Source organism: Felis catus, chromosome B2 (assembly GCF_018350175.1).
Source record: "Felis catus isolate Fca126 chromosome B2, F.catus_Fca126_mat1.0, whole genome shotgun sequence".
In the NCBI taxonomy this organism is placed as follows: domain Eukaryota; kingdom Metazoa; phylum Chordata; class Mammalia; order Carnivora; family Felidae; genus Felis; species Felis catus.
In genome coordinates, this window is record NC_058372.1 from 4,255,072 (window position 1) to 4,277,453 (window position 22,382).

A 22,382-nucleotide genomic window follows, 5' to 3' on the forward strand; every position below is an offset into this window, starting at 1 on the left:
TATTAGCTTTTGCTAGTGCAACACATGAATTTGAAAGAGTTTGGCAGATAAAGGACTTCTTTTAAAAACAAAGTTGATATTAGTAGTGAAATAAAGAAGGACCACTGTAGTTTAGTAAAAGAGTTAATATGGATTCTAATAAGACACATTTTTCCGACATAATTTTAAGAAAATCAAGACAGTGAAAGGCTGTATAAATAGACAAATGGGGATTTTTTTAAAATAGTGAAACGATGTCCATTTGTCAGTAAACTAGAAGGAAACAGAGAGGAAGTAAACTGCCTGCAGTCTATTGAAAGTAGTCTACTGCACACAGTTAAAAGGAAACTCATGAGCAACTTTTAAGTAAGAGGTCGCGCTTGAAGATTTGCTCTGATTCATGCCAGACGTTCCCAAAGGGAAAGGAACTTGCAAGGGGACTGAAGAGTGAAGAAAACAAGCAAGTGGGGAATATAAAACACGGGCCACTGAGGAGCTGGGACCTCGGGGACCCGAGAGCAGAGAAAGGCATTCTCTGGACACACAAATAAGAAAGCCGTGATGGAGGCCCCCAGTGGGACTGGCCAGCATCAGAAGATGCGGGAAACGCCTATTTACAAAAAAATAGTTTGGGTCCTAAATATATTGCCATTTTTTCAGGCTTTTAAAAATTCAAAAGCTTTCTACTTCAGACCTCTGCCTTCTACTCCCTCCCAAGAAAGAGAGGTGAGTCCATGGCAACCGCTCAGTGCACAGAGAAGGAAATGGGACAGAGGGAAGGCAGACGGCTTGTGGTTTCCACCAGTTGAGACAAACACAGTCAGCAGCTGTTCGACAAGGAAGGTCCTGTTGCCGTGTCTGACGTGGATTTAGATGCCAGCCAATTTTTGGCACGTAAGGAGTTCTCGCACATACATTAAAGGGAAAAATGAGACAGTAGATACAAATATGCAATGTATAAAAGAAATACAAATGGCTAATAACATTATTTGACTTATACTGCCTACTAAAAAGAATCCAAGGGACAGGGGTGCCTGGGCGGCTCAGTTGGCTAAGCGTCGACTCTTGATCTCAGTTCAGGTCACGGTCTCACGGTTTGTGAGTTCGAGCCCCACATCGGGCTCTCTGCTGATGGCACAGAGCCTGCTTGGGATTCTCTCACTCCCTCTCTCTCTCTGCCCCTCCCCTGACCGTTCTCCCTCAAAATAAATAACCATTTTAAAAAAATCCAAAGGACAAAATGAACTTTTTCTAACCCTTTATATTGACGAATATTAAAAGATTACTACCCAAATACTGAAAGAGGGTGCAGCAAACGCAAGCAGTTGCACATCAAGGTATAAAAGACCACTGGGCCTAGGAGTGGGTCAGCTATCGGCATTGACCCTAACTGGACTAATCAGAAATTAGACAATAAATAGGCCGGCTGTGAGATAACAGAAAATACATACCGGTCTCTGGCCCCAGTTCCTGGCACAGAGCTCCGAAAACCCTAGTAATTTCCTGGATACTAGGAGTGTCTTTTGTTCTAATGGGGTGACGCTGGGTGGGCTTCTGAATGGTTCCGGATGAGGGCTGGTCATTGGAAAAGACCGAACCACGATTAGGAGGTAGGAGTTTTCAGCCCTGCTGCACATTCTCTTGAGAAGGGAGCATAAAAAATCCAAAAAGTACAGGGCGCCTGGATGGCTCAGTCGGTTAAGCATCTGACTCTTGGTCTTGGCTCCGGTCATGATCTCACAACTTCTGAGTTCGAGCCTTGCGTCTGTGCTGACAGCGCAGAGCCTGCTTGGGATTCTCTCTTTCCCTCTCTCTCTCTGCTCTCCCTGGCTCACATAGTCTCTCTCTCAAAATAAATTTTAAAAATTTTTAAAAATTTCCAGAAAGTACACGTTCAGAGAACTTCCAGACTGGTGAGCACGTGGAGGCACGGGGGGGGGGGGGGGGGGGGGGCTCTGTGACAAGATGTGGCAGGTTTGTGCCTCCCCACGGACCTGCCCTAGGCCTGCCTTTCATCTGAGTGTTCATCTGTACCGTTCATCACATCCTTGAATAGACTGGTAGATGTGTTTCCTTGACTTCTGTGAGTCGCTCTAGCAAATTAATCCCACCTGAGGGGGGTGATGGGGGAACCTCCAATTATAGCCAATCGGTCAGAAACACAGGTGACAACCTAGACTTCCTGTTGGCATCTGAATTAGGGGTGAGGAACAGTCTTGTGAGACTGAACTCCTAACCTGTGGGGTCTGAACCTTCTCTGGGTAGACAGAGTCAGAACTGAGTTAAGTTGTAGGGCACTCAGTTGATGTCACAGAGAATTGCTTGGTGGGGGTAAATTCCCACACATCTGGTGACCAGAAGTGTCAGGAGTGAAGCTTTCGGTGTGAAAGTGAAGGACAGACGGGGGGACAGAGGTTTCTGAATGCACTAGTACATCTATGTCATGAGATACTGTGTCGCCATTAAAATGATGGTGATCATTCACTTTCCTTGAATTGTATTCATGACCTTGTACCGAATATAAAAAGTATTCTGGCATAATCGTGTAGATGTAAAATTGTGCGTATAGACACGGAGTATTTGGAAAATTCACTAAAATATGAAGAAGGATGCCACTCTGGGATCTCAAGTGGTTTTTACTTTCATTTCTTTTACACTTATTAGTACTGTTTCAACGTTTCACAGACTGAGTTTCCTTTCGTAAGTAAGAAATAAATAAACAACAAAGATAGCATCCTTACATATCTTATCCTTCGTGGAGGACAAAACATTAGCTAACAAATGATCTGGCAGGACTCTACCAACCAGCCAGTCGTCCTTTTTCTGCCCCTTTGTCTCTATTCAGAATGGATTCAAAATAACCACGTTAAAAAAATTAAATAAAGACAATACACAAACAAGAGCCTCTCTACGTCATTGGCACAGAGAGACAACAGAGGCTTAAACTCCTAAATAATCCACATTTTCTTCCTCATTAAGTTAATTTACAAGCATAGTAATTAGCCTGTTGTGAAATTATTACTGAGTCCCACATCAAATCCCTACGAACCATAGCAATTTTGTTCTCAGAAGAAACCAAATAATTATAGAAATGCAGACACGGTTTTTTAAGGCATCCTTGAGCAGGCAGATTAGAAATGATGAAAACTGTTTGAAGGTAACATTTCTCTGTGTAGCTGTTTTTTGAAGCTACCTTAAGAAAAATCTAGTCTTGGGGCACCTGGGTGACTCAGTCGGTTAGGCGTCCGACTTCGGCTCAGGTCATGATCTCACAGTTTGTGAGTTTGAGCCCCACGTCGGGCTCTGTGCTGACGGCTTGGAGCCTGGAGCCTGCTTCGGATTCTGTGTCTCCCTCTCTCTCTGCCCCTCCCCTGCTCGTGCTCTCTCTCTCTCTCTCTCTCTCTCTCTCTCTCTCTCTCTTAAAAAAAAAAAACACTAAAAAAAAACTGTAAAAAGAAAAAAGAAAAATCTAGTCTTTGGTTACTCTACTCCCTTACATTTCAGAGACATATTTCAGCTGGGGAGCCTGGGGACAAGTCTCTGCCACTTTGGGTGCCTTGTGACTTCATCTAAATCCCTATCTTTGTCTTCTAACCAGCTTCTTATAAGGGCTGTTACCTCCTCGCCTAGCGGCAGTCTCCAAAGCAGCAGCACGTAGGCACTGTAAACAGAGCTCCCATCCTCCTTCCTGTTCTCTAAGTCAAACGTAGTCACACAAGTTATTGTGTCGCCAAAGCAGTCTTCTCTTTCTGCCTCGTACGTAGAAATCCATCGTTCCCTTATCAGTGGTGATGGTAAAGTACATTTAGAGGTTTACCACCAAAAATAAAATGGCATTCTCTAGGTTTCACTTGATCTCACGATGTAAGAAGTTATTCCAAAACTTAGAAACGAAGCTAGAAAAGCACAGCAATCAGTCTCCCACGTGCACGTGTGGGCAGGTGCACGCGCACACACGCGGACGCACAGATCTAGAAAACGTCAGTAGCTGTGGCATGAAATACATAGCGAGGCCACAACGATTCCATTTTCCGAAATAACAGAAACCACAAACCTTTAGTTGTTCATCTACGACTCTCGTGACTTCTCCAGCCATTGATTCCAGGGTCTCTTGAATTGGACCGGATAACGAGCCGCTGGCCCCCGCCCAAGATGCACCACCAACGTGGTATAAGTTTGGTAACAACTGTAATAAAAGTACAAATCACCTCTCTGTAATTAAATAAGCACCAAAGTCATTGCAGAGTTAGTAAAAAGGATGAAGAGATATTATTAGAGATTATGTATTCTTGCTCAAAGGCTCTTTAATACAGATTTAGAAACAGGGGTCCAGCTTTGAGACCATAACAGTACATTAGCTCTGTGCCCCTTGATGTCCTCATCTGGGGTACGAATGCCCAAGGACTTCCTACTCCTAACACTCCGTGATCGTGTGAGTCCAAGAGCAGAGCCAGGACAGGGCCCCAGGTTTTCTGACCCCATTAGTCAAGTCACACTTGGGGAACCAAATTCTACTTAGAAAGAAGCTTTCTTTAAGGTGCCAGAGGGGAGTTTCACGCGATCGGCTTGGAAGCAGAATGACTGAAGAAGGAGTTGTTCCTCATTTAAACGACAACCCTACCTCCCATTTATTCAGGGCTTGATTGCACTTTTTATCCTACTCAACTTTTTATTCTGTGTGTCGATGGCCGGTGATTCCGGTGAATCACAGAGAGGAAGCAAAGCTGAACTCCGTCCACTCTGCCCCTTGTTAATAACCTCGAAATCGGGTAGAAAGATTAACAAAAGGTGGAACTGGTTTCTAAAATCGAAATTAAAACAAACCTTTTTATTGCACAAGTTTCTCACGTAGCCCGACGTGCCACTCACCGTTTTAGAATTCTTGGCATCACGCATGAGCCTTTCTGCTGATTTTAAATCTTCCTGGACGGCGTCTCCCGCACAGTTGCGTAACGAGTTGAGATGGTCCTGTACTTTCACACATATTCTGTCAATCATCTGCTCCATGCGGTCAAAATGGCAGCCGGCACCCAAGTCAGCACAGCCGGTGTTACGACGGAAGGAAACACAGAACGAATGAGCGGAACATTCGAGGAGGCAGCCTCCAGCCACTTATTCATTTATCTGTTCACATAAGGAGCCTTTGGCGACATTAACGCCGGTACAACATCTCAGGGACTGGAGTCCCTTTTCCTGCCTCAGGAAATGCAACATGTAGAACAAAAGTGCATCCTTCTGGATGATTCAGAATGTCATGGGCACTCGGTGACATTTAGCTAGGCAGTAACTCTCCTTCATTAACTTTTATTGAGCACCCTCTGTGTCAGACATAGTGCTAGGTACTTAGGAAACAGAGAAACAGAGTGTGCAATTTGGAGACGGTTGAAATGACTGCAAAACGGTGCCCAGGGCCAGCTGGTCTCCATGTTACAGAATCACAACATCGCCGGAAATGAACATTTTTAAAGCTAATTCAATTCTATCAGGTACTTTTCCATATAAATTAAAAGCCACCCCTCCCCCGAAAAAGCCAAGTTGAGGGTTTATTATATTAACATAGGCGACGATGAAGTTAATAATGTTTAGTTTCTATTCCATTGAAGCCTCTCTCCCAGGTTAACTGCATCTGAGCTATTTTCAGTTACTCCATGGACTTCAACGTGAAACCCAAAGGGAGGTGATAGATCACTAGTGCGGACAAAAAATACTCCAGAAGGGTAAGGTTATGTCCGTTCGTATTTGTATTTATAGAGGAAGCATGAAGAGAGCTAAGAATTCTAAAGAAAGAGATAAACAGCGTGGTCTGCAAAGTTCCTTCAGCATTTTGATCAGAACTGCAGGCTATTTCGTGTCCTTACAAAAGAATTAATTCTCCCAGAGACCTAACATATCCAGAGTCTCATCCCATCTGGTAATTCATTTGGCAGAGGTGACAATCTAGCGTTATTTTTATTTAAATTCCTGCTTGCTCTATTTTCAATGATCTCCTGTAACAACTACAGGAAGCCAACGTCGGCTCTCCTTCCCCCATAAATTCTGCCATAATAAAAACTTAAACACTGCGCTGCTCAGAAGACTTAAGGTCTGGTTACATCTCGCCCGCCTTCCTCTTCTAGGAAGTCAGCTTCGTGACATCTACCCCATCTTCCTTTCTGGCATATTATGAAGACAACCAGTAAAATAACACCACTCAAAGCAGCTACTCCCTTGACAAAGGGTCACTAATGTCAACATTAATGTACATTAAGAAGAGCTCCCATTACTATACAACGTACCGAGGTCACAGAAGGGAGGTATCTGGAGCTCCCCACAGGAAAAAGCGGTTCTATGAATAATGCTTCTAACGAAAAACTAAGCTACAGGCAGCGATATCTTCACTTTCTGCATTTTCACGAAGCCCTGCAGAATACTAACTATATATTTTTCAAAATCTTCTTAATTGATGTAAATTCTAACTCTTCCAACTGTTGTATTGATCTGTGCTTCCCGAGGCAAAGAAGGTCATCTATAATTCATACCTTCCCGAGAAGGAATACTTGATTTCACAAGACAAACCACATACTAAAAACGGAAGTGATCTATGTCTGAGGCCACCCAAGACTAATTCAAGAGGCATGTGGATGAGGCACTACAAAGGTGGGTGTCCTTACTGATCAGGAGACCAGAGAAACTTCTGGAAGGTATGCCACCAGGCAGTCGCCAAGGAGACAAGCTTCCAGTGAACCCAACACACCATGGTCTTTAAGTGGAACTTTAAAAATTACGTCCAAAGGAAACATGAAAACTTAGTTCCATTCAAATAAGACACAAAACCTCACAAGTCTCAAAGAGTCCTCTGAACACGTCCGTGCTAAGGTTTAGAACAAACAGCCCAGTAGATCGCGTCCAGATGCCCTACAACCAAAGAGCTCAAGGCCCAGAAAAGTTAACCTACAGAAGATGACACAGAATGATTACACGGAGAGCAAATTTAGAATCAAGGATTTTGACTACCAGTTCAAATTCAAGTGCCTAAGGTACACAAATGTGAAAAAGAATAGAGACTAGAAGCTGAAAAACGATCATCCCTTGGGTTGGCCCATCAAAGGCCTCATGGATGGCGGCACCGAGGCTCTTATCTTAACCACCCCAGTGCTCCTCTCTTCTCAAGCGGCCTGGGAAAGCTGTGGACCACCGCCATGTGAGAAGCTCACTTCCTTCTCAGGAAATGGATGCCGTCATTCGTGGACACGGTCTCCTTTATCTTGAGTCCCAATCCGCCTTCCCGTGTCCTTCCTACAGGCCCCGTACCTTGCCCTGGAGAACACCCTGAACAATCATCACACACACTCTTCCACGGGACTGTCGTGCATATGTTTCAACACAGCTATCTTTTCTTCCCTAATCTGGTTGTCTTCAGGCTTCACGTTCCTGGTTCCTCCTGCCATTCTACTACAGTGACAGTTTTACAGTCCCCAACCCTCTGCCCATGCCCGGCCCCTTGTCTGAATTTTCGCTTCCATTTACACACTCGTGAAATACACATGCTCAGCAGAATAAACTATAAACACAGGAGGGGGGGGCCTCCTTCCTTACTATAGAAAGTATTCTTTAATGTAGCACAAGTCACCTTGGCTCGTCTGGCAGCTGAATCATACCATGAACTCATATTTCTGGTAACTATTCAGGCTTTTTCAGATATATTGGGCTGTAGAACCCAAGTTCAGGACTTAGAACTATTAGTAATAAATGCTATCTTTGACTGCTCTCCACTTGGTACAAGTGTTCTCAGTTCCAGCAAATACTGTATTTGCAGAAAAGTCTATCCCCCTCCGTGTTAATTTCTTTATTCAATTTAAGAGAAATACACTGAACACCTAAAACAGAAAGAGATTCAGTCCTGAATGAGATGCGTCTTTTGCCAGCAAGCAGCTTAAAAGTCTGGAAGTGGAAAAATATTCACAAGTAACAGGAACACAAGACATAAAGGGCTACGTACAAGGGCACCCACATTCTGTTCACGCCCAGAAGTTTCACTTCCTACAGTAGTGCCTGCCACGTGACAGACCGTAAATACGTATTCAGTGAACAGAGGAAGGATACGAAGTTGTGCAAGATGTGAGCCAAGGGAGGGATCGCACCTAGTTGAGGTTGAAGGTGGCTTTTCAACTGGGTCCTGAAAGATGTGCACAGATTGAGAAAGCAGAAAGGAATTTTAAGCAAAAGACAAAACAAGCAACGGCACATCCAGATACCTGTTTCCTGCTTAGGAACAGAGGCACTTTACTGGGGGAGATGAGACTAGAAAGTTGATAGGCAAGATAGCGCGAGACTCAGGCACAGGCTAAGGAGACCGAACACAGCGTACAAGGCAGGAGGCATCTGTCCCCTCCTCCTCCCTCAACTGTGAACGTGCAAAAATCCTCACCCGTAACACTCTTCGGGACTCAGCTTCCCTGCCTGAGGCACAGGACACGGGCTGTAGACCGCAGAGGGTGGACGCACCAGTTCTCACAGTTCTTGCAAAAGAAGAGGCAGGCGTGAGCCGATAAAATACCCAAGAGCTGCCAATGGAATTGGAAAGCAAAGAACAGCTGGGCAGACACGTGGGCACAGCGACCACTGGGTCGGTTCGTCAGAGGAGACAGCCAAGATGACCCCAAGGGTGGTATCCTCAGTGAATGGTGATGCCACTAAGATAAATGATAAAGTCAAGAGTTCCAAGGGACAAGTTTCATCTCAGTGACCCTGTATCTCAGAGATGCCGCTCAAGTGGATGAAAAGATACGACTTTCTGGAAAGAAACTGGGAGAGACCCAGGAGTCCTCCACAGATGAGAGCATTAAAACGGTAAGAGTGGATGAAAGAGCTAAAGGAAATGAGCACTAAGTACAAAACGCAGAAAAAGGACTCCATTTGGAAGATGAAAAGGGTAAAGAGTCTTGTAGAAAGGAGACAGATAAGAACCAAGAGAGGCAGAAAGATACACAAAACGGCACGCTGTCAATGAACCGGGCGGCGAGTCTTAGGAAAGGTGAGGCAGCCAACAGTGACGACGATCATTGTGACAATAAGAATAACGGCAGGGACGCCGGGGTGGCGCAGTCGGTTAAGCGTCCGACTTCAGCCAGGTCACAATCTCGCGGTCCGTGAGTTCGAGCCCCGCGTCGGGCTCTGGGCTGATGGCTCAGAGCCTGGAGACTGCTTCCGATTCTGTGTCTCCCTCTCTCTCTGCCCCTCCCCCGTTCATGCTCTGTCTCTCTCTGTCCCAAAAATAAATAAACGTTGAAAAAAAAAATTAAAAAAAAAAGAATAACGGCAGCAAAATACGTGAACGGTTCACTGCTGGGGAGCCAAGTACTTCGCAAGCTTTAACTCAGTGAATTCTCTCACCACCTTCAGAATGGTCTCCCCATTCCACAGATGAAGAAAGCAAGGCTTAAACAGGTTTAAGCACCTAACATCAGTTCACACCCACAGGGAGAGCAGACGCTGTCCGTAAATCCGGGTGGTCTACACTATCCTGCCCCCTCTCGTCAACGGATGAAGAGGGAGAAAAAGCTCGGGGACTCGGTGACCGAGACCCCTGAGAGGGTCATTTCAGTACACAGATGGGGACACATGTGGAAAGGTTACAAAGGGACACAGTAGGAAAGGAGTCCAGAAAGGAAGTATAAAAACCGTACATGAGAGGCCGGAAGAGACTGTTTTGAGTAAATGGCTGTAGGCGATAGAACTGCCCTCCCCCCTTTTTTCCAACGGTCAGAAAACTTTAAGAGTGAGAAGAGCTGAGTTTTGGCAATCTACCGGTAATTCTGGGCCTGTTTTTATAAATAAAGTTTTAATGGAAGAGCCACCGCGTTCACGGTCGTCCTGCTCCCCCACAGCAGAGTTGAGTAGATGCAGGGAGACCTTCCAGGCTGCAAGGCCGAAAATATTAACTATTTGATTTCTTTTTTTTTTTTTTTTTACAGAAAAGGTCTGCTGAGTCCTGATGAAGAGAGTTTATGAGGAGGAAAAGAAGAGATTGCAAGCAGAGGTGGGGTGAGGTGTCGTAGGGGTCTTTCCTAAACAAAGAAAGACCGGAGCATTTATGAGATACCATGGTTTCATGACAACATTTTAATCCCTTCAGTGTCACCCGGGAATGATGACTGGCCACGCGGCCGGCAGGGACATTCGTCACAGAGGGTCTATTCTTTCTGTATTCAGACTTCTGGAAACTTGGAGAAGAAGTTTCAACGGGAAGGAGGTAAACCTCTCCTCAAGTGACCAAAACGATGATCATGTCTCAAAATGTGCTAATCATAATGTCCTAAGAAATCCCCAGAGAGAAAAGGTGGCCATATACCTACAACACAATGACTCAAATAATTCAGACCGATGCCACGCACACAGAATCAAACATCTGCATGACACCTCCCATGTACAATTTCCTGTAGGTTGAGAAGATGAAACTTAAATTTCAGAATCAGCATTAAAGTCTGCTGAAGTCATTTTTTTGGAAGGGCAAAATCCCCTGTGAATGACGGGGAGGTCGGAAGGATACTGTAGTAAGGAAAGCCTGCGTTAAGACAGCTCATAAAGGAATCCAAGGCAAAGGTTCAACATAAGATTTTAGTGCTCTCGTCGCTTTTAATATTCACCACTAAAACCAGGAAGGCACGGTAAACCATAAAGTACTAAGCTAATATTAGTCCCTTGCAGGAAAAAAAAAATTAGATTTTTAAGGCATGGGTAAAGGCAAATTATTGTTTCCTTTCTCAAAACTCCACCAATATTCATAATCACTATTTTTCTTTTTTTTCAACACGCATCGCTTTACTTTTTCTTATACCAAGAATGTAGGTTTACTGTAAAGGTTTCAAAGAACACTGTGATGTAAGACAATAAAACTCACCTAATCACACTCCCTGAGAACACATGAACATTCTGAGAACACACGAACATTCTGGTGAACATGCTTTCATAGACCTCTAAGCAGACCTAAGCAATCTTCCCTATAATTCTACCTACTTGGAATATTATACACGATGCTTTTATTATGGACACTTTGCTTTCATTCTTTTAAGAGAAAGCAACAGCAAAAAAATTAAAATGACAGTTGCTGTCTCTCTCTAAAAATAAATAAACTTTTTAAAAAATTAAAAAAAAAAAAAAGACGGGTGCCTGGGTGACTCTGTCGGTTAACCATCCAACTCTTGGTTTCGGCTCAGGTCATGATCTCACAGTTTCATGAGTTCAAGCCCCGTGCCGGGCTCTGCATTGACGTCACGGAGCCTGCTTGGGATTCTGTGCCTCTGTCTCTCTCTCTGCCCCTCCCCCCACTTACACTGTCTCTGTCTCTCTCAAAATAAATAAACTTAAAAAAATTTTTTTAAATGACATTTGCACAAGGTAAGAAAATAGTGCAAACCATTAAAAAATGGTCTCAAACAACCAACTTTGCCTGTCAGTCAGCCCCTCTCACCCGCCCAGACACTTTTGGAAACCTGCTGCTTCTTAAACTCTTCTGGTGGCTTCCATTTTTAATTTAAATAGTAGACTTACATTGGTATTTTCCTAATTATTTTATTTAAACTCCAATAGTTAACTCTATTTGTATTTTTGATTTAAGAAGGACAGATGCGGCAGCTGGGTGGCTCGGTCAGGTAAGCGTCCGACTTCAGTTCAGGTCATGATCTCACAGTCTGTGGGTTTGAGACCCACGTCGGGCTCTGTGCTGACAGCTCGGAGCCTGGAGCCTGCTTCGGATTCTGTGTCTCTCCCTCTCTCTGCCCCTCCCTAACCCATGCTCTGTCTCGCTCTCTCCCAAAAAGAGACATCAAAAACAATTTAAAAAACAACAACACAAAGAATGATAAAAAAAGAGGCTGATTCCATGAAATAAAAACTAAAATTTCAGCCTACCTACATTCCAACCCAACTTTCTCTCTCTCCAGTTCCCAATTTTAGTTAGTATCAGTACTTTTACATTAAGATTTACAACATTCACTTTTTTTAAAAAAAAAAATTTAGTGTCTATTTTTGAGAGACACACAGAGCGCAAGCCCCGACGCTGGGCTCGAACCCAGAAACCACAAGATCATGACTAGAGCTGACGTCGATCGCTCAACCAACCGAGCCACCCAGGCGCCCCCAGCATTCACATTTCTTAATGTAACAATACTTACGCTTTCCCTTCTTGTCTGGGTTGATGTTAAAATTTTGAACCTGCTAAAATGCACTTCCAGAATTATGGAATCATGGAATACAAAGAGAAAGAAATGTAATCCTGTCTTTTAACCCTGCAGCTCCAAGTGGAGTGCCCAAAGTGGCAATTTTTCAAAGCTTTCCCTCAGCTTTTGTGACTTTAGGGATTTCATTTCTGCTGCAGTTTCTTCCTTATACCTCATCTTGCGCACTCTTATTTCTATTGTTATGCTGGAGAATTTCCTCAACGAACTTTTTTTTTTTTTGCATAGGGAATACTGGGGGTAAAATTTCTGAGTCCATGCCCAAATACATTTTAATTCTGTCCTCAAAGCTGTTCGGCAGAACGGCCAGGTGTAGAGTTCATGGTCCAAAATAAATCCCCCTCTGAACTTTGATGACATCACCTCATTTGCTTCTAGTAATTGGGATGGACACTAAGAAATGGTTCTAGTTCCCTTGTAAGACAGCCTTTTGAGTCTCTCTGGCACCTGTTTTTTTTTTTTTTTTATGTATTTATTTTGAGAGAGAGACAGACAGAGCAGGCGAGTGGGGAAGAGGCAGAGAGAGAGGGAGAGACAGAATCCCAAGAGGAAATCCAAAATACACCTTACTGACAAAAGGCACAAAATCATCAGCGATTAAAAGTGCATTTCTAGCATTGGAATCAGCCTACATTTTCCTCCCTCTGTATCTTCCCCTACACTCCACTTCAGTTTCTTGTCATTTTCAGAAACCAGCTCTCACTGTCCCACTGGGGATGACTCCAGCGACAGAAATCCTGTGCCCCCCGCTGAATGTCTGTCACGGGCGAGTAGGAGAAACCGGTGTCCTCTTACCTGCTGCGTGGTGCTGGTGACAATGCCCTGCTGCAGGCGGTAGGCCTGCTCTTGAAGGTATTTCCTGGTCTCGTGATTCCGGAGCAGATAGTTTTCTATCTGAAAATCAAGCACACGCACCTCTCAAGAACACGTGTGGACTCAGCAGACAGAGAAGTTACAAGCGAAACAGCCCAGGTGCTGAACTTGAAACCAAAGCACGGATTCCCAATGCCGCCTGTGCCTTGACCCCAGACACAACACAGGACACGGGAAACTGGCTGTGCATTCTCGGTGTCTGAGTTCGAAATGTAACTTGCAGCGAATGGGAGTGTTTTCACGTGACTCGGTAGCCGACAGAGATCGGCAAGGGTTTCGGCGCTCACACGGTTCGAGGCCCCATCCGGTGACTCCCTGCTTTCTCGCACACGATCACGGTCTCTCCCTCACGAGTCTTTAACCACTCAACAGTTCCAAAGCTACAGAAATAACCCCATGGTGTGTGCATGGTGCCCACTGAACCTCTCAGCCTTTATGTGGCAGAACCCGCCAGCACTGAGAAAACTATTTTCAAGGAAGAAAAGGAGAAAATAAGCACAAGTTTGAAGGATACAGGCTGGCACAACTCAAAGACATACACCGGTTTCATCAGTCCACGGGGTTTTCATATGATCTCAAAAAAGGGACTGATTTTTGTTTCTGATTCTGTGTCTCCCTCTCTCTCTGCCCCTCCCCCGTTCATGCTCTGTCTCTCTCTGTCCCAAAAATAAATAAACGTTGAAAAAAAAAATTTTTAAAAAAAGGGGCGCCTGGGTGGCGCAGTCGGTTAAGCGTCCGACTTCAGCCAGGTCACGATCTCGCGGTCCGGGAGTTCGAGCCCCGCGTCGGGCTCTGGGCTGATGGCTCGGAGCCTGGAGCCTGTTTCCGATTCTGTGTCTCCCTCTCTCTCTGCCCCTCCCCCGTTCATGCTCTGTCTCTCTCTGTCCCAAAAATAAATAAACGTTGAAAAAAAAATTTTAAAAAAGGGACTGATTTTAGCACAAGTTGAGAAAATAAGAAAACGAATTTCCACAGAAGAGAAGAACCCTTGAAGCCGCTTGACCATCTGTGTTTTTATACAATCGCCTGTTAAAAATTCAAACATACAAACGATAACTAGACTGAAATGAAGTGTTTAAGAACAACACGCAAAGTTGAACAAGAACTACAGGGACTGAGGGACACCTCTGAAGATGTCTGTAAAGAATGATGGGAGATGGGTAATCGCACCATCTGGGTTTTTTTTCACAGTTGTTGTTTTCGTGTGTTTTTAATAACAACACTTAGCCATGTGGCTTTTAATTTGTCACTGTAGTTCCCTGGTTAAGAACTTGTAACAACTGTGAGGCTCTCAGTATTATTACACTTTCATTTTAATTTTCCATATGCTTAAATGACTACTACTTAATACCAATTAGGGACAATTAAAATACAGACTATAATTACCATCACCCCTGGAAACCATAAAGCAGAACAAAATGTACCTTTCTACTAAACATAAATGAAGGAATTATAAAAACGAAAAGATCCCTGAAATGAAACATCATTAAAGTGACACATTAAGACCATGACATTTTATTACATTAATTTTCTCTTGCTGCTTCCCAAAGAGTCACCTCTTTCCAAGGTGACATGATCATCGATGGCAAATGTTTCTGCTAAAAAACAAGACTCTTGGCTGAAGTACGACAGGCACACACGTTGCCACCCAGCTTTGGACGCTTTTGCTTTGTTACTTGTTCTTTTACATGTGGCCTCGTGAAGCGCTGGCCGGGGGCCGGTTGTGGGAACAGCTTGTTTATTTAGGAGGCTCAGCTCACGCACAAGCCGTGCACCCAAGGCTGTCCCATGTGTTTCCAGGGCCTTCCCTAGGGCCACCAATGGTGCTGCACAGACTAAGCTCGAAGGGAATTTTGTTTTAGAAAAAAATAATATTCAAAGCTCATTTCCAAAAGCCAGTACAAGGAGAAGGAAGAGTAACACTGTTTCAGTCACTTCAATATCAACCACACACACATCGCCACTGAGAGTGGCACCATCTTGGATTAGCAGGGCAAACCTTCCTTCCCTGCGACGTTCTAGACCGAGGACAGAGAACCCGCCTCCCAGAGGCTGAGGACAGAGTGCCTGACCGAGGTCAAGTGGGGGGGTGGGGGAGGGGGTAGGGTCCAAAGTGTCATTATCGTGTTTGCCAGTCCCCTGGGCAGCAGTGACCCGGAAGACCGTCTACAGCCTACTGATGCCTCATCTCCCTGCTGAAAACAGCTGAAAATAGCAGCGACACAAAAGGCAAAAAGACCTGTATTCAATGTAGCAATCTTACAGTAAAACAAAAAACAAAAAACAAAAAACCCAAACCCAACTTCAAAAGATTGAGTTCCAGGATCACAATATTGTTCTTTAGCAGAGTAAAATTAAAGAGCATATTTCTTCTAGGGGACAGACTTCTGTTAAAATGAAAACTTGAATATATAAGAGTATAGTAAGCATTATAGGGGAAAAAAATGATAAATACCAATTTGTCTTTTAAGAAAACACACAATTGTTTATTTTTTTAGTGTTTATTTTTGAGAGAGAGAGAGAGAGAGAAAGAGAGAGAGAGAGAGAGAGAGAGAGAACATGCGCGCACAAGCGGGGGAGGGGCAGGAGGGGGAGACAGAGGATCTGAAGGGGGCTCTGTGCTGACAGCAGCAAGCCCAATGTGAGGCTCGAATTCATGAACTGTGAGATCATTACCCAAACCACAGCTGGATGCTCATCCATCTGAGCCACCGAGGCGCCCCAAAGTCCACTTTCTTCTTGTTTGCATGATGTCTGACCCAAGTCTGATACAACGTTGATCCTTATTTCTCAATACGTGAGGTGTTTTTCTACTCTGTCTGGCTTCTTTCAAGATTGTCTCTTTGTCTGTGGTTTTTTTGCAGTTTAAACATGACATGCCCATAAGTAGATTTTTTGGGTATTTATCCTCCTTGGTGTTCTCTGAGATTCCTTGATCTGTGGTTTGGTGCCGATCCAACTGATGTTGGAAAATTCTCGGCCATTATTACTTCCATGATTTCTTCTGTTCCCTTGTCGTCTTCTTCCTCTGGCAGTCCCCTTCTATGGATGTTAACTGTCCCATAGTTCGGGAATATTCTGTTCTGGTGTTTCCCCCCCCATTCCTTTTTTCTCTCTGCTTTTCAGTTTGGCCAAGTTTCTACATATCTTCAGGCTCCATGATTCTCTCCTTAGCTGTGTCCTGTCCACTCATGAGCTCGTAGAAGGCATTTTTCATTTCTGTTACAGTGTTTTTGGTCTCCAGTTATTTCCTTTTTGTTTTTTTCTTAGAGTCTCTATCTCTCTGCCTACTCTTTCCATTACAGCCGTCAACATGCTAGTCAGTTATTTTCAGTGCTCTGATAATTCCAAAATCTGTGTATATTGACACTGGTTCTGATGTTTGCTCTGCCTCTTCATCATACCGTGTTTCTTCTTGCCTTTTACCATGTCTTGTGATTTTCTTTTTGGCAAAAACTGGATATGGTGTATGTGGTAACAGGCACTGAGGCAATCAGACTTTTAATGTGCTATTTGATGTTCATCTGGCTAGAAGCTGGGCTGTGCTCAATGTCTGCTGTAGCTGTATGTGCAAGAGACTTTTAATTTCCTCCCATGTCCTTGTTTTTATCTCCCTGGTTGTCTGGGGATTTCCCTAGAGACCCCTTCTTAAACAGAGCGCCTCACAGCTTTGCTCAGTTGTAATCCACTCTGTCACTATACCTGATGTGGTGGTAAGGTGTTAGGGAGGGGAATCGTTCTGTAATCCTACGATTAAATTTAGGGTTTCTTTTAGTGGGCCCGAGTCCCTGGGCTGGGACCTGCCAAAATGTTTCTGGGCCATGTTTTTTTCTTCCCTTATGTGAAACGGGAAGGCTAGAGGGGCTGGGCGTACCTAACGGTCTTCCACTAGGGCAGGTAAGCGTAAGCCTTTGTGACAGACAACGGCACCCTCCGGGGGGGATTTCAAAATGGTTAACCTGCCCCCTTCTCCCTGCCAGAAACAGGAGGGGATTTCTCTCCTGTGATAACCTGGTGGGTTCCTAGCGGTGAAGCCCGTGAGAGGTTCAGGGCCTAAGACTGGGCCCCTAGGAGTTGTGAACCTCTCAACCGGTCTACACTGGGCCTCCAGCAATCCCTCAGGTGCTGTTTAAGCATTCCTCTAAGTTCCTGGCTCTGTTACCTTCGGCCCCTGGTGAGCTGCCCTCAGCTGGGAGTCACAGACATCGTCTGTATTCCCATCCGTCCGGCTTCCGGGGCGACCGCTCACTTTGCAGCCTCGATCCTCTGAGGGATCGAACGAGTGCCCGATCTCCTGTCTGCTCAACTTTTCTTCCTGTTGTGAAGGCGCAAGTGAAGAGTGCCACGCTCCCGGCCTGCCGGGTCTCTGGCCGGAAACCTGGTGTCTCCAGGACGGGCCTTTTGTTACAAGCTGCCGACATCTTCTGGGAAAATATAAAGACAGCTACCATTTTGAAGTTGCCCTGTGGTTTATAAGGTGCTTTTTCACATACGCTACCTGGCTCGGTCCCCGTCGGCACCACAGGCAAATTATTTGGTCATCCTGCCTTTCGGTTTTCTCACGTGCAAAATGGGACTATAGCAAACCCATCTCGTGGACTTATTTTATACTTTACCAGTGTTAATTTATGGAGAGCATTTATAACAGTGTTAGACACGCAGCATGAACTGTATGTTAAATGTCAGCTAAACATAGTTCCTGTCTAGCTGTATGTTTTATACAGATGAAGAAACCAAAGTTCGGAAACATTAAGTAACTTAAGGAAGTCACAAAACTGAAAAGAATTTGATTGAGTCAGAGCTTCTGAACATGAATCTTGGGTGATTTCTGTGGCCGCATCACAGCTTTCCCTGCCCCCACCCCCTACCTTATTCTCTTTTATTCAACAGAGTCTAAGGAGCAACCAACACGCAAGCCAGGCACTGCGCTAGCTGCTGAAAAATCTAAAAAGATGAAAAATACATAAGCTCTGCCTTCAACGAGTTCATGGTCACCGGGACGGGAAAAAAAACCCACGGAGGCCGGTAACTTACATGACAGCACAAGGCCAGGGACAGAGACAAGCACGGGAAATTCTGAGGAACCCCCCACACGAAGGAGGAAGAGGCTCTGAGAAGTGCTCCCGATGAGCGGACACCGGCCTTCAATCTCGACAGACAGGCACAGCAGTGGGGAAGCATGCGGATCATTGAGATCAGAGCAGTGATTCTGAGATTTGCAGCCACCGGGAGAGCTTGTAAAAATGCAGGCTGGTGAGTCCCACCCTCGTTTCTGAGACCCACAAGTCTGTACCTCTAACAAGTTCCCTGAAGCAGAGCAAAGCAAAGAGGCAGGGCTGGTAAGAAACGAAGGTGGCAGAGGACAGGAGGCAGATCCCGGGCAGAACTGTATGCCAATTCAAGGAGAGCAGGCTTCATTCTAAAAGCCACTGGGGAGGGCTGGGCTGGAGACGTTGGTCTGTTCCCATGTGTCGTGAGCAAGGTGGCTTTCCTTGACTGAAAGAGGAGGTAACGATCCTGCTGAGAAATGATGAGGCCTGAACACATGCATCCGTAACAGGAAGAGAGGGGAACAGAGCTAATCAAGAGACTGATGCTACAGAATCTGTCAATATGATGATCATGCGTGTTTACGGCAGACGCAGGAAAGAAAAGTCAAGCTTGGGAGGCTGGACGGTCCCACCCACCATGAGGACAAAGAAGGAGGAAAAAGATTTCAAAGAGTCCCATCTACCACCACAATACAGGCTTCTACAGATGGGACATCCTGGAGCGTATCTAAACATCGAGAACGGTGACCCTAACCACAGAAAGAGAAGGATGGGGATACAGCACAGCGAGAGAGTGACCCGCAGGGCAAGTTCCCCACGCAGGCAGAGACGGCGGGGTCACGGGCACCAGGGACGGCTGGACTTGGAAGGCGGAGATGCCCATCATCCTCCGGGGTTGCCAGAAAGGAGCCGGGAATGTGTGTGGAATCACAGACGTTTATAAACGAAGATGGTAAAAAGAGATCTCATTTGTATCCTACATTCTTAATAAGGAGGGAAGGTTCCAGCTGCTGAGGATAAAGGTTGCACTAGCTGACATTCAGTTCCACACGTTCTCTGAGGTCGCACAAGTTCTCTCTGCATAAGCTCCAGCCTGCTGATGCGGTAGGAATGTCAGTCCACTTACACTTCATGACCGATTTTCGTCTTACGTCATTCCTCCCTCGGTCATGCGTTACGCCGGTTACGGCCGCAAGAACACAAGCTAATGTGAAAAAAGCTTTGTGAAACACAAAGTACCGTTCATATGTTCAGAATTATTACTACCAACTCCATTCAAATGCGAATTTGTTACAATTAAGCCATCAAACCTCCAATACCTTTTGCAGAGCCTCTTCTGTTTTCTCAGGGTTTGTTTTTAGGGCTTGAGACGCATCATACATGGGAATCGGCATAAATCTCAACGTGTAGTTCCTAGAAAAAGGAGAAAGTCACGTTTATTTAGAAATAACGTCCCGCCACCTTAATTCAGCACTCCTTTTTAAAACCCAGAGACAGTTGCCAGAGTGTCTTAGAAAATTCTAAGCTCACAGACTATCTCAGGGCCCCTGATTACAGGTCAGGCTTCTGTGCGCGGTCCCACGGGCAACCTCGTCGGCTGGCACCGTTTTCTAAAACGCGTGACTGCCAGGCATCTGGTTTTGTTGGTTTCAAAACCTGATTTGCAGCCTGGCCCTGCAAAGACGGACCGAGAGGAAGGCCAGGAAATAAGTCTGCCGGCAATGTGCCACGTGGGTTTTCGTCACCGACGGCTCTGAACGTACCCGGATCGCCGCAGTGACAACGCGTGACGGCCAGACCCAAACCGACGGAGGAAAAATTCAACACGAAACCGAAGCATCTGTTTGCAAAGCAAGGACATCAGCAGCCACAAAAATAGTCTGACTGGGCTCTGGGCCCCTTTAAACGAGAGCAGCAGCTGGCCTTAGAAAAGCTGCTTCGCAGGACCTCCCGCCCGGCTCCACCCCCCTCCCCGACCTCTGCAGGTCCCGGGGGTCTGGTTCACACACGGCCACGGCCACCGGGCTCTCGACTCTAAATGAAACCGCTGGTGGAAAACTGTGTCCACATAGTATCCCCCCGCTGCTGACCAGCCGGAGAGGGACAGGAGTGCAAGATGGAGTCGTCATCGTGTGAGCAAACAACACTGACCTCTGAGTCTGCACCCTGACCCTTGGGCCTGGCCCGCCTACAAGCTGCTCTGTGGCTGGTACCCACTCCCAGACCACAAGCTGGCCCCGGAGGGGCCTCCTCTCTCCCACCCCAAACCCGCCTACCCACTTCCGCTACAGGACACTCAGGAAGAACGACCTTTGGGGTCACGTGGTGACAAGTGGGGTGTTCTCCCGGAGCACTGGGACTGCACGGTCACAACTGCCTTGTCGCACGTCTCGAAACACAATGTGATTCCCGCGGATGTTCAGATGACTGACTAACATACTAACAAAGGTAGTAATCATGAAGAATAGAGAAAATAAGCAACAATCTTACTAACAGCAGTCATCTATATGGCTGTTATCTGATCGAAAAGATGGGCTTCAGTCCAACTTAGGATGGCTTAACGTAAAAGAACCAGCAAAGAAAAAGGCTGTTACTGGGGTGCCTGGGTGGCCCCCAGGTCGGATAAGCGTCCGACTCTTGATTTCGGCTCTGGTCATGATCTCACGCTTTGCTGGGATCAAGCCCCATGTTGGATTTGATCTCACGCTTTGTGAGATCAAGCCCCATGTTGAGCTCTGTGCTGGCAGTGTGGAGCCTGCTTGGGATATTCTCTCTCTTTCTCTCTCTCTCTCTCTCTCTCTCTCTCTCTCTCTCTCTGCCTCCCCTGGTTTCTGTCTCTCTCAAAATAAATAAACTAAAAAAAAAAAAAAGAAATTATTAAAAAAAAAAACAGGCTGTTATTTCTATTACTTCAATTTTTACCTTAACTTTGTTTTAACAAGACTATTTTTTGTTTAAGAGGAGCTAGCCAAATGAAGCAAAGAGACAATGCATCTTTCTTGCAGCCTTGAAGATTTTCCTTTCCCTCATCCAGCCGCGATTATGCTCCAGAGCCCGGGTACTTTATTTAGACCAAATGTGATATTGAGGCACTCGCATCCTGGACCACAGCGGACCTACCGGACTGTGATCCAGGGAGCCCTTGCATCATCTGGAGACGCTGGGTGCTGGGCGTGCGTGCTTCTGGCTTCTCACAAACACCAGCGTGGGCTGGCAGTCTACCGCGGGCCGCAACCATGCCGTTAGCACCCAAATGCGGCTATTTGTAAATACACGTTTCCATGTGAAGGTTTTGCGGTGCAACAGGAGTAATTGTAGGTGGTTCTGCAGTCCCGGAGGGCTCCCGGGAGCCGTGGGACAAGCTGTCTCGTCCGGATTTAGGGACGCTGTGGGGGCGGCAATTCTGACCTCCGGGCGAAATCGGATCTAGACCCTGGGCTCTAGAACTGGAAGGCACGCAGGGCTAACTGACTCTGCCTTTCCCACCTTCCACAGAAGAATCAATCAGAAAGGTGCAATGCTCTGCTCAGGACTGGCTCGTTGATGACAGAGCCACCGAATGACTAGATGGCTCTTCACCCCAGGCCCAGGGTCTTATCCGTGATGGCCGTGAGAGCCCCACCTAGGAGGCCTCCTGCACGAAGGGAAATCTGGGGGAAAAAACACGAATAATGTGGACCCCCGCCTCTTCCCCAGGGGACTGGCTTCTATGGTACTAGTTCCTTATTTCCACACCCGCATTTTGTCACCTCTCATTTTTAATGCTGTAAATCCATGCTTCGATCATGTCTGCTTTCAGAATATAATATGAGGGCTGAAGAGCTTGGGAAGAACCAGATTTCTAGAATTTCTTCCAGCCATCTTTGTATTATTGCCTCCTTTCATTTACCGGGACAGCAAACTTGACAATTAATAATAATTGCAGACTTTAGTTACTACAGTAATAAAGCCTTTTACAGTAATGAGACAAATGAGCCTGCCGTTCCTCAATTTCATTTAAAAAAATTTTTTTTCATTAAATTTTTTTAATGTTTATTTCTTTTCAAATAAAACAGAGACAGAGAAACAGAGCGAAAGTGGAGGAGGGGTAGAAAGAGCGGAGACACAGAATCCGAAGCAGGCTCCAGGCTCTGAGCTGTCCGCACAGAGCCCGACGTGGGGCTCGAACTCATGAACCACGAGATAATGACCTGAGCCGGACGCTCAACCAACTGAGACATCCAGGCGCCCCACCCCAATTTCATTTTTATTTTCTGGACCTTAG

The 22,382-nt window shown here is 45.7% G+C and overlaps 1 protein-coding gene across 15 annotated transcripts in view; it reads right to left on the reverse strand.

Annotated features, from left to right (window-relative positions):
* CARMIL1 (capping protein regulator and myosin 1 linker 1) overlaps window positions 1-22,382 on the reverse strand; it is a 310,815-nt gene that overhangs the window by 78,880 nt on the left and 209,553 nt on the right. For 14 of the 15 annotated variants that reach the window (XM_045057036.1, XM_045057039.1, XM_045057038.1 and 11 more), the window contains 4 exons: window positions 19,438-19,531; window positions 12,990-13,088; window positions 4,849-4,977; window positions 4,034-4,165 (listed from right to left, as the gene is read on the reverse strand). In XM_045057036.1, the coding sequence (XP_044912971.1) occupies window positions 4,034-4,165; window positions 4,849-4,977; window positions 12,990-13,088; window positions 19,438-19,531 (454 nt within the window). The remainder of the gene's footprint in view (window positions 1-4,033; window positions 4,166-4,848; window positions 4,978-12,989; window positions 13,089-19,437; window positions 19,532-22,382) is intronic. The other variant, XM_045057041.1, reaches the window with a different exon arrangement.